Genomic DNA, 16,846 nt, shown 5'->3' with positions numbered 1-16,846 from the left:
AAAAAAAAAAAATTCCTTTTTTTTTAAATAAATCCGTAGATTGGACTAATCATTTGTTTAAGTCAGTGAAAATAAATAGAGCCGACAAAATTTTCCTTTTATCTTAACACTCATTGCAACAACAACAACAACAACACATGGCTTATAAGTTTTCAAATTATTGTTTTTATCATCATCACCGCCTCCTCGAAAAACGTTAAACAGATCACACACACACAAACACAGAAAAAAAAGGGAGCCATCACACTTATTAAGTGATTCCTTAAATTTCTCTTAGACAATCGTAAACATATATCATTGTTTAAAAACAAAAATGTTTTCCGAATGTTCTGCCAATACTTTTCAACAACATAACCAAACACAAAACAAAACAAAACAAATAATAATAATAATAAAAGAAAAAGAAAAAAGAAATCCTTTTTAAAAATTATACTACAACCTAAAAGTCATCGTCGAATATTTTCGATCGAGTGTGGCAAATTCCCTGTCGACCCGCACAATTCCTTTTATTTAATTTACGACGCTTTCATATGTAAAAACATAACATCCTCCACTAGACAGAGAGAAAGAGAGAGAGAGAGGGTGAGAAAAGAAAGAAAGAAAAAGAAAAACTTTACACCCTCGTATCATTTACCTTTTTGTATTTTCTTTTGTTTTCAAAATTGACATTTTCCTTCACAAAAACTACAAAAGATTTTTTTTCTTTTTTTTTTTTAATGCTTTAAAAAAAAAAAGATATTGTGCTTTTACACAATGGATATCTCTACCTATATGATTTCAATAAAAGAAATAATAATAATAATAATAATAATAATAAAGCTACCGAAGAAGAAGAAAAAGAAAAAAAAAACAAACACAAATAGTGTGTTAATGGATAAATGATTTTCATTTGGTAACAATCGAAAATTAATAAACGTCACCAATTTTGTTTCACTTTTCAATGGAAAAATAACAAAGGAACGAAACAAGTTTGTTTGTTTGTTTCCTTTTTCGTTAGATATAAAGAGAATGAGACAAAAGCTCCAGTATAAAGTTTAAATTTTTTTTGGAACCCAAATGGCGACACCGAAACTTTCATTATCAATTCTTTTTTATCAATTACGTAACCAATCAACTAAATACAAGAGTATAAAACGAGTGCATAATCGTAAAAAATTACATTTTGTCGGACCTTTCCAAGCAAGCATCTGCAGACCTTAAATTTAATAATAATAATAATAATGATAATCGTACGAGAGTAATATGGAGATGAAACGTATAAAAGCATTCCTCGAAAAAAAAAAAAAAACCTGACACCTGCTCCTTCGTTCGCTGTCAATTTTTAAGTTGTACGGACGCGTGGCAGCTGCAAGTTCCCCACACCATCGTGTACCTGCCTGCCTGCCTGCATGCCTGCCTCCTCCTGTTTTCATCCATTTTTGTCTGCGTGACTCGTGCTACCTTTGATCTAAAGATCAAAGAAGAAAATGTCCTTCTATCAATAATCCAAATTTCATTTTAAAAGACTTTAGTCTATTACGAAAGTTAAAAATCTTAACAGAAAATAACGTGAGCGTTCCATATATTTTAGCCTGTGCAATACCACAAAAACTTGTTGTTTTTGTTGTTGTTGTTGTTGTCGGTGTTGTTTGTCGTAAACAATTCTGTGATTTTTGAATTCGACCGGACGCACATACATGCAAAATAAAAATTTGAATAAAAAAAAAAAAAATCATTCTTCGCAACATGTTATAAAATTATAATTTAATGAGAGAAAAACGGTTGTATACATAAATTTCTTACATAACTTTTTCCTTTTTTTGTTATGATAATGACGTAATATTTTGACAAATAATAAAAGAGGCGTGTTTATTAGGTGTAATATTATATGAGTTTTGTAATAAATCCGTCGTCGTGTCGAAAACTTTTTTTTTTGACGATGATGATGATAAATTAATTAAATATCTAACGAATTTTATTATGACGAGATACGTAAATATTCGTGACAATCGTGAAAGTGATAACCGTGATAAGAATCACTCGATGTTTTTTTTTTTTTATAAAAAGCTCAATTACGACTGGGATCACAACATTTTTATCAAAACAAAAATCGCAAATTGCCTTAACGAAATTAATTTCATAAACAAACAAGAGATCGAAAGAAATCATTTTTATTTATTTATTTATGGGAATCCCCCCCACCCTCGACTCCTCGAAACCTTTTAAACGTTAATGTTTGTTTACTTAACCGAAAAAAAAAAAAAAAAAAAAAAAACGAAATTAAATATTTTGACCGTAGAAAATTTATTACATAATTTCGCTCGGACATCATCAATTAACGACCAACAAACAAACAAACAAACGCGCAATTTCGACGGATGGTAAATAATCAATCACAATTTAAAAAAATTTCTTTATTACGTGAGTTTGTACGTATTGAAGAATCGGGGGAAAAAAATTTTTTTTTTTCCTTTTCTTCCTTTATTTATTTTTTTTTCTAAAATGGCTTCCGTATTGAAGTTTTCGCATTTGTTCACACAAGATTTACGACCAGAAAAAAAAAAAAAAAAAAAAAAACGTGAGTGACGATTTGATACGGTATTAAAATATTGCGTAATGATGCGTAAGATTTTTGGCTTGCGTGAATTTTTGGCTAACTCTCGCGTTTTTTTTTTTTTTTCATTTTGCAACGAAAACGTACAATTGCAGCAAAATCAACCTTTTGATTTGTCAACAATTCCTGTAGTCATCGCTGAAATTTTTCGAAAAAAAAAAAAAAAACATTTAGAATTCGAAATTAGTTCTAGAACAAAAAAAAATTAACAATAAAAATCTTTTCCGTGTAAAAATGAGGTCAACGCACAACAACAACAACAACAACAAAAATTCATTTTATTATTATTATTATTTTTTTTTTTTAAACGAAGCTCAACCGACGATTTCGTCACGCGTAATTATTTGTCGCTTAGAGAAAATCATAATAATAATAATAATAATGAATATAAAATAATGTCGAACGGTTATGGATGAAAAAATTTTGGTCTTCGAAATTCTCACAAGGAATTGTGTATCAAAAAAAAAAAAAATATTGACAAAACATCACAACAATAACGTCACAGCCGTACCGTTATGTCCTTCTAAACAACAATAATAATAATAATAATAGAAATATTTCAAGTGTTACAATTCCTTCTTTTTTTCTTAACTCGTAAATAAATAGACTAGAAACCAATAAAAGAAAATTTCGATAAAAACCAAAACTTTGTTTTTAACAAAAAAAAAAAAACTGGAAATGAATCCACAAAAGAGTTTTTGGCACACACATCTACAAGAAAACTAGATTAAAAGTTTATTGTTTCGGAGGAGGGGGAGGAGGAGAAGGAGGCGGTGGCGGGGGTGGAAGGGAAAGAACTGTCTTCTGCACGTAACCGACCGAAAAACAAACAAGGAAGTCATTAAAAATCTAGAATTAATTTTTTTTATTTTTTCGTGTGAAAAACAAAATTCCAGACATGGAAACAATGGACTGGAGTCCATCCATATGATATAACACCGACTGGAGAATCCTGATATTCGATACAAACAGAAGAAGAAGATTGTAAACAATTTTTCTATTTTGGAAAACAATGAAAAATAAGAAAAAGTAATAAAAGCAGAAGAAAACCACAAATTCGAATCGGATCGGAAGAATTCAAAATCGATCGAAAGATTTTAAAAATGGCCGATAAACAAATGCTAAAAATAAAAATAAAAAAACAATTTCCAAGACGTGAAATTAAACCGCGATACTAAACGTTGAATCCGCCCCTTTTTTTCGAAAACAGATTTCATATTCAAACGATGACTAATAGTTTCCATTTATTTTCCTTTTTACTTCTTCGTTCGTCTTATTCCAAAAAACGAAAAATATTTTTTAATATGTAGATTCCAGACACTTCATAATGTCAAACAGGAGAGAGAGAGAGAGAAAAATAATTCCGATTAATTTTTCGTGCATAAAAAAAAAGAAAAACTACGTACACGAAGGAATGAACCGAATAAAATTGACAATAACGAGGGGAGCCGCGTTAATTTTCTTTTTTTTTCATTTCATGACTAAAACATATCGTTGTTGTTAATAATATCAAATAATGATAAACCAGTCAAAGGAATCAATTATTATTAGACAAAGGAAAATTATTATTATTTTTTATTTATATCGATCATTTTTTTCTTCGTGCTCGGAGCAAACGTACATTTTTCCATTTTTTTTTTTACGCGTGTTTGTTCTGCCACGAGTCGTACGTACAAACGACGGAATCGTTTACGTTTCGACAAAAGGGATACTTTGGACAAACGAATTTCCGTCCTCTATAATTTAAAGGTCCCCTCATCAATATTTAATCAAAAAATTACAAGAAAAAAAATAGAAAAGAAAAGAAAACCAATTATCCATTTGGAGCAACAAAAAAAAAAAAAAAAAAAAAAAAACGAGAAATCGTTAAATCGATCGATCGTGCATTTCCTCGTCTCATCGATTTATAACAATGTTTAACTTACGGGGGTATAAGTTTCGACCTTTGAAATTATTTTTTTTTTTTTTTTTTTACAACGGATGAAATCGATTTTTATGAAATTAAAACAAAAAAAAAAAAAAAAGATTTGTACTAGAAAGAATTTCTAAACGCCGACATTTAGTAGAAGTAACAACAACAACAACCACCACGACAACAACAACAACAAACTCGATGTTAAATTTAACCGACATTTTTAACGATTTTTTTGTTTTGACAATTTCCGTGCCATGATAAATATAATCAATTAAATTTTTTTTTTCTTATTAATAAATATCAACTAGAAAATTTTCAAATAAAACGAGAAGCCATTTATGACGTCACGATCAAAAATAATAATAATAATAATAAAATTGGAAAAAAAAAGAAAAAATTTCATATTTTAATTAAAAAACTTTTTTCTTTTTCTTCTTCTTCAAAAAAAGTTTCCGAATCAATTCACCGATAAATGAACAGTAATCCTTTTCCTCTTTTCTTTTTTTTCCCCTCCCTCTTTTTTACAAAAAAGGTAAAAACTACTATCGAGTTTTTTAAACAGTTATTTTTTTATTTTTTTTTTGACTGGAAAAATAAAATACAATAAAATGGTAGAAGAAAAAAAGAAAAAACGTTTCGATTTTCCCTCGCTTTGATTTTCTCATTAAAAAAAAAAACAAACAAACAAACAAACAATTAAGAATCATGTAGGTAAATTAAACCAAAAGAAAGAAAAAACTTTTTTTTTGTTTAAATGTTTCCATTACCGACATAGTTTTTATTTTCGCAAAAAAAAAAAAAAAAATTTGAAAAACAAAATTTGGTACAGAAAATCAATAATTTTATTTTCCAAACAAACAAACAAACAAACTAAAGTACTGATGCTAATAATAACAATAATCGAGTCAGTCGAGTGAAAGAATTAACGAAAAATTAAAAAAGTTGAAAAAACGTTTTTTCAAGAAAACTTTTTTTTTTTTGAAAAGAAAAAAATTAAAATGTCAACAACAAATGCGACGCAATGTCAAAGGTTAAAAATTTTTAAAAAGTCAGTCACATAAATTCTCACGGTCGCGGTGAATTTTGTTTTATATAAATAAATCAATAAGTAATAATAATAATAATAATAATAATAATAATAATAATATTAATAATAATAATAATAAATAATTTTATGAAAATTCGCCGGCGAGATGATCAGTGCCGAAGAATTTTTATCAAACGGAATCGGAAAATCATCTCCAAAAAATTTGCGTCCGAAATTTTTCCTGGAACAAACGGGATGATAAAAAAAATGGTTTAATCACATCATTCTCCAGAGCTTCCAGGTAGCAAAGACGATTTCATAAATTTGGAAAAACGATTCATTCGAGAAAAATTATCAAAAATTTTATGAAAAAAAAAATAGCACATCGCATAAATTCGACATTCTCATTATTCCTTTCGATCCTTAAGGAATCGATTAGAAACCTGGAACGAACAATACCTAAAAAATTTTGACGAATACACACGAAAACCTGTCGTCATTAACAATAATAATAATAATAATAATAATATTCGGACTTTATTTTACCGATTTACCCTTAAAACGACCGAATAAAAATTTCAACTGTTTTTTTATCACGATTACGAGTCTTTTGACACTGTGACGACGTGGAATTAGAAAACGACAAACACAGCAAAATCTATATTGCGACGCAACAAATACAAAAAAAAAAAAAAAAGAAAATTATTTATGGAAAATAATAAAATTGTAAGCACGTAAACATTTATCCAGAAATTGTATCGATCGTTTTCTTTTTTTTTTTTCTCCCCACCATCTTATTCCCAGTGAATAAAATTTTACCGTAGCAAAAATATTATTAATAATAATAATAATAATAAAAAATTTAACGCTAAATATTTTTTATGATCCTGAGAAAAGCAAAAGGGGGAGAGAGAAAGAGGGGAGAAAAAAAAACTTTGAAATTGATTAAATTTTCCAGGATTTGGGAGCAATAAAAGATTTCAAAATATATTCCACTACTACCACCACCATCGTAGTAAAAACGTCTGGAAGAAGAAGAAAAAAAAAGGGGGGAGGAAATTTTTTTTTTTTTATATTTTTTAATTCAACTTTTGAATTATTTATGTTTCTTTTTTATTTATTTATTTATTCGCGTCTCGAAATAAAACAACAACAACAACAACAATTATGCATAAATTTTTTTTAAAAAAAAAATTAAATTTAAATATCTTCCGGGTCATTTATGCAAAAATTTTCCCCCCACATTATACGAACATTCCAGAAGTTTCGATTAATTAAAAAAACAAAAAGAGAAAGAGAGAGAGAGAGAGAAAGAAAAAGTTTTCTTTCTTTCGACGATTATTTCTAAATGAAAATCGTGCGTGATGAAGAACGAAAGCAAAAACTATACACTAACAATTTACTTTTACTCTTATTTCCCCCCCCCCACCTCCAATTATCTCGCGGACACAATTTGAAACGAAATAGAAAGAAAGAGAGAGAGAAATTCTTTCTATCTTTCTTCCTTCCACTCTTCGGAAAACTTTCAACCGTCGGTGTGTACCATTTTGGCCGCATAGAAATAACAAAAGAAACGATTGTTAAATTATATACGGATGAAAATATCAAAGTTTTTACAACCCTGAGGATTCACAAAATGCATAGACAAAGAGAGAAAGAGAGAGAGAGAGAAAAAGGATATTAATGAGTCTTCATAAAGACCATCTTGGGTGGTCTTCAAGAAGTCAAACAACGATTCATTACCGTAACGACTTCCATCATTTTTTTCCAAAAAAAAATTTTTTTTGTTAAACGTAAAAATAAAAGCGGAGAACCCGAAATGAAAAACGGACGATTTGAATTTTTTTTTTAAACGTACCAACGCGCACCACAAACCTATGATTTATTCTTCACCTATGATTTTATTTATTATCATTATCATCATCATCATCATCATCATCATCATCATCATCATCATTATCATTATCATTATTATTTCCTTTTAATAAGAAATATATTTCCAGAATTAATAACTGAATAATAGATAATTATTTATAAAAACCAAAGTGAAATAAGGACAAAAATGGCTCCTTTTCCATTCTTCTTCTTCTTTTTCTTAAACGATAGCAAAGCAAGAGTGAAAAAAATTGTTTTAATTTGGGGGGGGGGTGCGAGGGGGGAAAATCAAAATTCTTGCACCCCAAGCCGAAAAAAAATTAAAAATTAATTTAAAACCTTAAAACGTTAAAAAAAAAAATAAACAATCGATGAATCAATGATTAAGTTTATATTATGCATTTTCGAAATTATTATTATTATTATTACTACATTTTTTTGAGGGGAAGGTGAAGGGGGTGGAGTATCAAATAACGGATGTTTAATTTTTTTTTTAAACCGAGAAGAGATTTCAAAAAGTTTAACTTTAAGACTCGATCGTAAATTTAACGTACGGCCTCGATCGGGTTCGGGGGGGCTGGGGCGAGCGGGGGGAAAAACGGCGTCAAACGTTTCATACAAAAATTTTTTCCCGCAATTTGAAAAAAAAAAAAAAAAAAAATTTAATCGAAGGCTATTCAAACAAACATAAATATTCTCTCATTTAAGTAAAATAATAATAAACAACAATGGAGCGGACATTTTAATAAGAGAGAAAAAAAATCCGAAACCTTTCGTTTGTTTTATTTATTTATTTCGTATACGGAACAATGAAAGTGACACAAACAAACCATTTTCAACGTAAATCATATCTAATTATACTATATATAGTATAGTATAGTTGAACGAACTTTATTTCAACTTTTCATTATCATTTTTTATAGTTTTATCCCGGATTTACGGGACCCTTTATTGATTCTAAACAGACAAACGAAAACAACACAAAACCGACCAATTTTTAAAAGCAATTATTTCATCATGTAAATTTGCTTTCGTGAACAAATATTATTATTATTATTACTCCTTTTCGACGTCGCAAAGCGCAATTAATTAAAAAATAATAATAATAATAATAAAAATTTCAAAAAAATTCGATCGGAACGAAACGTTTTTACATATATCATTGTAACCCACGAACGAACAAACGACAACTCATTCGACACACAACAAACAAGCAAACAACAAACATAATCAATCAATCATTAAAATTACTATCATTATAATTAAAAATTTAATTAATCAACCGTAAAAAAGTCGCACCCTAAATAATAATGATGATAAATAAATTATAAAGTCGTAATTGTATAAAAAATCCTTTTTAAAAATAATTTTTTTTTTTTTTTTTTTTTACGACGTCATTAACACAAAAAAATCAATTATTATTATTTTTTATGTTTTTTTTTTTAAAATAAGAGACCGTCGTAATTTCTATTTCCCCTCCCCCTCCTTCTTCCTCCTTCTCTCGTAAACGCAAAAAGGTGCAGCCATAAAAAAATTTGATGGTGATGTGCGGTATAAAAATTAAAAAAAAAAAAAAAAAAAAAAAAGTAAATTTTAAGGTTGAGCTGTAACAAATTGAACGTGTGTGTGTGTGTGTGCGCGCGCGGCGTTCCGTGTGATAAAAAAAATTATTTTTTTACGATGTCACTAAACATCAAGAGAGAGAGAGAGAAAGAGAAAGAAAGAGAGAGGGCTTTATTACAATCGCAAATTTTCGTTACGAAAATTAATTTTTTTTTTTTTTTTTTTTTTGCGATCGATTTTTATCGCAAATCCAAATCAAGCGCACGCGAAAGACAAACCCACGCTTAAAATCAGACATTAAAATATTTTCCGATGAATTTAAAACAAAAAAAAAACGTCAAAAGATGCCGACATTTAAAAAATAATAATTAAATTTCAATTATGGAAACGAACGAAACGTAAAACGCCGTCTTAAATCTGTTTAGGCAAATTTCCATACGCGTAAAACCCAACGAAAAAAAAAAAAAAAAAACTCATCATTTTCAACGTTTAGGTTACTCTTAATTACCTTTTATAAAAAGAAAAAAAAATTGGCAACGAATGAATAGAAAAGAAAATAAAAAAAAAAATTGCTTTCTCGATTTGGGAGCTTTTCCTTTTTTTTTTTTGGAAGGAAATTTAATTCGTGAATAATATAGTCACGCCTAATCGGTTTCGAGCGAAAATAATAATGATAGGTAAATCGATAATAAAACGAAAATTGAAAATCATTCTAATTACTAAATTTAAAAAATTACGTTACCTGAAAATTTTTCATTTTTAAGAAGAAAAAAAAACTATTCGATGATTATTAAAGGGCGGAGACGATAAATTAATTTTTTTTTTTTCTTAATATCATACCTGTAAAAAAAGAGAAAAAAAAACGGTTAATTTCAATAAATTAAATTATACGAAATTATAAAATTTTCATTTTGGTTTTTTTTTTTAAATTCCAAATCCAGCGGGGAAAATTTTTTTTTTGTAATGTTGAAGTGCGTAACGTTTTTTTACATACGATGTGTTTCGCATTTACTTTTTAAAGTCGAATAATTTATTTCATGCTGTATGCAGATATAATAATAATAATAATAAAAAACTCGAGCTATAAATTACAAGCAAGTTTAATTCCAACCGAAATATTAACAATTTTATGATTTAATGTTAACGGCCGAAATTGTCAAAAACATAATACGATGAATACACACGCACGCACGCACGCACGCACGCACGCACGCACGCACGCACGCACGCACGCAGACACAAAACTTTGCATTTCCAGCTTAATCCGTATGCGATTAAATTTTCAAAAAAAAAAAAAAAAACGCCTACAATTTCAAACTCGTACAATTTACTTTACGCGGATGTAAAGCAAATTGCATACCCGGATTTTTTTTCCAGTTTTTTTTTTTTTTTTTTTTTTACACGCTCGGATTTGTTTTTTCTTTTTTCTAAAAAATTAAATTCGTTTAATAACACAACCATTTCGAGTTCGTTGAACGCATTACATTTCGACAAACAAAATTTCGAGCGAATTCTTTTTTTAAAAAAAAAAAAATTATAAAAAGCAATTCCAAAAATAATTTACCACTTTTAAATTATTCACTTTTTTCGTATTTTGGCGTTAAACAAGATTGTATACACACACACACGCACACACACACAAAATACAAAATTATAATGAATAAATTTAAAAATAAAAATAAAACTGTTCTTTTTTTTTCTATCTCTTTCTCTTCTTTAGAAACCTACGTAAAGCACGTGATAAGATTTTTTTGTAAAAAAAAGTTAAGATTTAAAAAATATTAAATTTATATTTCGCAATCAAGGTTTTGTAGTTGTTGTTGTTGTTTGTTTTTTCATTTGAAAACAGGTGCCTCAAAGTGTTGTTGTTGTTGTTCACTTTCCCTCGAGTCATTTCACTTTGACCATTTTCTGTTAATTTATACCAGAATAATTATCATTAATAATTCATTTTTTCTGTGTGTATGTGCGCGCGTGTGTGCGTACGTGTAATCGATCAATCCTTTCAATTTTATAATAATTTCTTTCCCCCCCTCTCTCTCTCTTTTCAAAAAAATTCAATCGTTTCTAAACTCCCAATACAAAAATCTCTTCTTTAAATGCTCTGCTAAAGTCGTAGAAACTCAAATAAAACGAATAATAATAATAATAATAATAATAATTATTATTATTATTATTTAAACCTGAAACCCGAAAAACGATTAGAATAAATAAATAAAAAAAGAAAAAAAAATTTTCCTACGTTTTATTTATTTATTTACCTCGCTTTCTGATAAAAAAAAAAAAAAAATCTATTTTCAAGGCGACGGTTGTTGTTGTTGTTGTTGTGGTTGTCGTTGCGAAAAAAAAACGGTTACGAAATTATTTAACCCGGGGGGAAAAGGAAAAAACTTTTCATTTCGAAACTCGCTTAATAAAAATTAAAAACTTTTTTTTTTTTAAAGGATGTAAACAAAATTTAAAAAAAAAGGGTTTTTAAACAAATTATTAAAATCAGACAAACTCGCAAATAACCACAACAACGACAACAACGACAACAACAACAACAACCATAACAACAACAACAACAACAACAACAACAACAACAACAATGATGATAATATTTTATCATTATCAATAACATATTCACGATTATTAATAATGATTATTTCTAAGGTAAAGTGTAAAAAAAAAAAAAAAAAAATCATCATCATAAAATTTTAATGACGTTGTAAAATGATTACGTCACGAATCGATCAGAGTCAAATCGTTTGTTTGAAAAATCAATAAAAAAAACGTAACAGAAAATAAAAAAATACATTAATAATAATAATAATAATAATAATAATAATAATAATAATAATGATAATAATTTTTTATAAATGTCATACATTTTAATAACATTTAATAATTTTTTTTTTTAAATGTTTATACATAATTGAAAAAATTAAATTTTTCACGCCTTATCATCGCTTTTCTTATTTGATAAACTCCTCATTTTTTTTTTTTTTTTGTTCAGACTCTGTGGAAATTTACGGTGACCTCTAAAACTATGTACATAATTTATTTATTTTATTTGTTCTTTTAATTATTAGTTTCGAAAAAAAAAAAAAAAAAATTATAATGAATAATCAAGCAAAGCTCTACGGGAGGTTAAAAACTAATAAAATAATAACAATAATAATGATGACTATAATAATAATAATAATAATAATAATAAAATTTTGCGTATTCCGTCGTGGGGAAAAAAAAATCACGGAAGTCATTTTTTCGATTTTTTTTTTTTTTTTGGCACGTGCACGCGCTCGGTTGTATTCTGGAAAAATTTAAAAATTTACCCAAAACGCAATTTTAAAAAAAAAAAAAAAAACACGTGACCAAAAAGAAATAATAATGATAAGCGTTTTTAGAGTAACAATGAAAACAATGGATTTTCCAGCCTGGAGATGTTACAATGCCACGCGCACGCGCACACACAAATACATTAATCAAATATTTTTTTAAAAAAAAATTACGGTAATAAACAGGCGTTAACATAAGTTCTCACACATGTGAAAAAAAAAAAAAATGAAAAAATTGATGATAATGATAAGTGAAGTAATAAAAAATTAAAAAACTTCCTACTACGTAAGTAAATAAAACTTCTTTTGATTTTTTTTTTTTTTTCCTTTTGATGATGATGATGATGAAAAGGTAGAAAGTTTTTTTTTTTTTTTTTTTTTTAAAAAGGAAGTCAAATTAAATATTTCGAAATATTTTATACGCTCCTTATATCGTGTTTGTTTTTATTCGCAATTAAAAATTTTGTCGTTTGTATCTGACGCCTCCGGATAGATAGACAGAGTCAGAGAGAGGGAGAAAGAGAGAGAGAGAGAGAGAGAGAGAGAGAGAAAATCAAAGGAAAAACAATAAGTTTAAAAATAAAAATATAATTTCACGATCAACTTAATTACACGCACGTTGATTGCCACGAGTTCGAATTCATTAATTAATACACTCTGATTCTTCCGCCACGATTTTCATTTTACTTTTAAAAAAAAATTTAACTTAAATTTCTAAACCGTGATTACACCCTTTCCTTTCCTCCCCCCTCTCTCTCTCTCTCTCTCTTCCCTCTCATTTTCTCCTTTTTAATATATAAATGATGTTTTCCGAGGGTCAACTTTCTGTGTTACCCCCTTTTTTCTTTTTCCACTTTGATCTTCCGCTTTCATTTCGTTTCATTTTTTCATCATCATTATTATTATTATGATGGGTTTTTTTTAATTTCACCTTCCTGGTCAAACCGGCAACCGATAATTACCAATAAAGTCATATTATCCGACGCTTTGAGCAACGTTTTTAATTAAATTTAACGGAAGGAAGAAAAAAAAAAAAGTAAAAACCGGAAAATGGCAAGTAGCAGACGATGAAAACATAACAATAACAACAACAACAACAACAATTATAACGACACCGTTGAAATAATTTTTTAATTTCGTGGCCCCATTTTTTTTTTTTTTTCAACGACATCCTGATTTGACCCCGGGTCACTTGTGCTCTCGTTTGCGACTCCGTCTTTACCTTCGCCGCCGCCGCCATTTTTTTTTTCTCCAGCGACATTAAAACAATTAGACCGTGACACTTTTCATTATTCCACAGAGTAATATTTATTATTATTATTATTCGATAAGTAGTTCGATGCTTTTAGATACCCGTCATAAAGAGTGAGAGAGAAAGAGAGAGAGAGATTGACTTCACGTTTACTTTTTGTCAGACTCTGTGAATTTTCGTTTTCTCTGTCATTTCCATTATTATTATTATTATTTACTTTCCATTTTTCTTTCTCTCTCTCTCTCTTTTTCGTTTCTACATTTCCGATCATTGGAATGTGACCGTGAAGTAAGTGATAATATTGTGTACGTAAAATCATGACGGACACAATTTAAACTTTGATTACATATTTTATAAATACTCTTACAACACCTAACAACAACAACAACAACAACTCGTTGTTGGCTTTCGACTTATTGTTTCGATATTACCAATCGATATTAACCGGTTTATTCAATTACTATCATCATCATCACCATAATAATAATAATAATAATAATAATAATAATCTTTTATTCAATTTACGTATTATCTATAAATAAATATTAAGTGCTTTCTCTTTTTTTTTTTTTTTCATTCAATTCTTCCGGTTATGTTTTTTCGTGGACCGTTAACGTAAAACTTGCTCACATTTACGGTCATTTGCCACCATGCCAATTTCACTCGAAAACATTAATTATGTTAGGTAATTTGAAAACATATTTTTGTTTTTTGTTATTTTTTTTTCTTTTATTTGTAAGAGATCGTGATCCCCGCTTAGCAAATTTTTTTTCTTTTTTTTTTTTAATGACTTTGTTCATCGATTTTTAATTTTTTTTTTGTTGTTTTTTTTTTTTTTTTTTAAATCGTTTTCATTAACTTTTTCTTCCTTGCACAACAAACAACAACAACAACAACAACAACTGTACAACGACGCATCTTCACTTTCCAAAATAATTTTTTTTCTTCTTTTTTTCACCAACACTAACTAACGAGAGATCTTGTTTTTCAAGGTCTTCATTTTATTTATTAATTTTTACTCTCTCATGCAATATGTCTCCCACGTATATTAATAATAATAATAATAATAATTTCATATCTTCTTCCTAGTTAATTAAAACTTTTGATAACAAGTTATTCATATGTTTTACGAAACTCTTGCTTGACATTTTCACTTTCTTGTTTTTTCTTTTTTTTCATTTTTTTTCCACCATTAATTTTCATTACTTTCATCGAACGAAAAAAAAAAAAAAAAAACGTTTATTTCATTTTTTAGTCTTTGCCAGTCAACCGTGAGAGTGAGAGAGAGAGAGAGAGAGAGAGAGAGAGAGAGAGAGAGAGAGGGAAAATCAAATGCCCGTTAAATATTTACTTAAACAAAAAAATCAAAAACCAAATCTTACCTCGAATAATAAACGTGTAAATAATAATCGCGATGAGTATGAGAGTATGTTTGTTCGAACGTCACCCTGTTCGAATTTTTACTCCTCGAACTCGATCTGTGTCTCATGCGAGAGGGACTATCCGGCGATCTACGTCTGGACCTCGTGTTGCTATAAGATCTCGCGGGAGAACATGAACCACGACCGTATCCGTATTTTTCCGAATCTCTTCCATATCCGTAACGTTCTCTGTTGCTGCTGAAGTATTTTTCACAATTGTATGGTATGGCTTCCTGATACACTATCGAATCTTGTCCGAAATCAAACATGTTCGTACGAAATAACTCTTTCCTTTTGTTTTGTTTTTTTTTTTTTTAAACACTTTTCGTTCGTGATTATTATTATTTTTTAAAATATCTAATTCAACGTTTCATTTTTTTATTTTTTATTCATTATTCACCTAATAATTCTGCATCGATAAAATAATAATAATGATAATAATAATAATAATAATAATTTTTTTTTTTTTTGGTTCAAAAAAATAAAGTCGTTTGTTTGCTTTGTTTTGTATTTTTTTCAAAAGTGCTTCTCTTGCGACAAAAAAGACAAAAATCAAATTTTTTTTTTTTTTTTATTTTACGCGGCAAATTTGTACTCAAACGTTTGTAGAAAATAATAATAATAATAATAATAATAATAATAATAATAATAATAATAATAATAATAATAATAATAATAATTAAACAAACAAGCAAACAAATTATAACAAACGTTTTATCATTTTCCCCCCGAATAATTTACGCGTATACGTAAAAACACGTTTTTTTTTGTTTTTTTTTTTTGGGGGGGTAACGTTTCACTTAACGCATGTTAAATTCATTATTTGAATTGATAATAATAATAATAATAAAAGCATCGTCGATGTTATCATTTATCATCGTGGAATAATCGTTAGCATTAATTGAATTCGACGACGTCAAAAAATTTACGATCGAAAAATGATTTTGATATTGATTTATATTATAATTTATAGTAACGTTCCCCTCCCCCCTTCCTCCTCCCACCCCCAAGTAATCTTTCTTTTTTTCTTTCTTGGGGTTACGAAAGCGTTCGTTTCACCGAGTCACATCAAATTTAATTATAATAATAATAATTCATCATCGTATTACAAGACTAATAATTATTAACATTATTATTATTATTACGAAAAAAATAAAATAATAATAATGATAAAAAAGGTAAAAATAAAAATAAAGAGAGAGAGAGAGAGAGAGAGAGAGAGAGAGAGAGAGAGAAAGAGAGAGAGATTATTTCGACCTGACATAGTTTAAAATGACCGGATGAAATGTAAAAAAAAAAAAAAAAAGGAAATTTTCATAAAAACCAATTAACGTGTCATAAGAATGTCACAAAACCGTCGTCGTCGTCGTCTCGCCGGTACCACCGGTAATATTATTATTATCATTACACGAAGAGAAAACAAATGAATTTTAAATATAAATAAAAAAATTTTTTTCATAATTGGGTCGCTTATTAATAACGTTTTTTCTTTTTTATTTTATTTAATTTCCGTCTGCTATGGAATGATATTAATAATAATAATAATAATAATAATAATAATAATAATAATAATAATAATAATAATAATAATAATAATAATAATAATAATAATAATAATAATAACTTAGTTTTAAGTTTTTTTTTTTTTTTTGTTTTTAACGATTCTTTAAAGTTTTCAAATTAATTTAATTTTTTACGTGCGATTTCTCACTTTTTCACATCCGAATCCATTTTTATTAAAATCTAATCTTTATTTGACACCTTTCAAACGGATTTTTTTTTTTTGGGGGAGGGCGAGGGGGGTTTATTATCGTTCCGACACAAATGAAATTTTTTACAAAAAAAAAAAAAAAAAAAAAAAAAACGTAAAATTTATGCGA

At 27.9% G+C, this 16,846-nt stretch overlaps 1 protein-coding gene across 1 annotated transcript; it reads right to left on the bottom strand.

The window, feature by feature from the left end:
- Positions 1-14,873: 14,873 nt before the first annotated feature.
- On the bottom strand, positions 14,874-15,235 carry Phum_PHUM029780 (uncharacterized protein; the record flags this gene model as incomplete). Its single annotated transcript, XM_002422977.1, has 2 exons — positions 14,874-14,895; positions 14,928-15,235. The coding sequence occupies 2 exons, from the start codon at positions 15,233-15,235 to the stop codon at positions 14,874-14,876; spliced, it is 330 nt and encodes a 109-aa protein (XP_002423022.1).
- Between the last annotated feature and the right edge of the window lie 1,611 nt (positions 15,236-16,846).

Source organism: Pediculus humanus, genomic scaffold (assembly GCF_000006295.1).
Source record: "Pediculus humanus corporis 1103172107383 genomic scaffold, whole genome shotgun sequence".
In the NCBI taxonomy this organism is placed as follows: domain Eukaryota; kingdom Metazoa; phylum Arthropoda; class Insecta; order Psocodea; family Pediculidae; genus Pediculus; species Pediculus humanus.
Note: the sequence above shows the minus strand (reverse complement) of the source record. Positions and strands in the feature narration are given on the sequence as shown.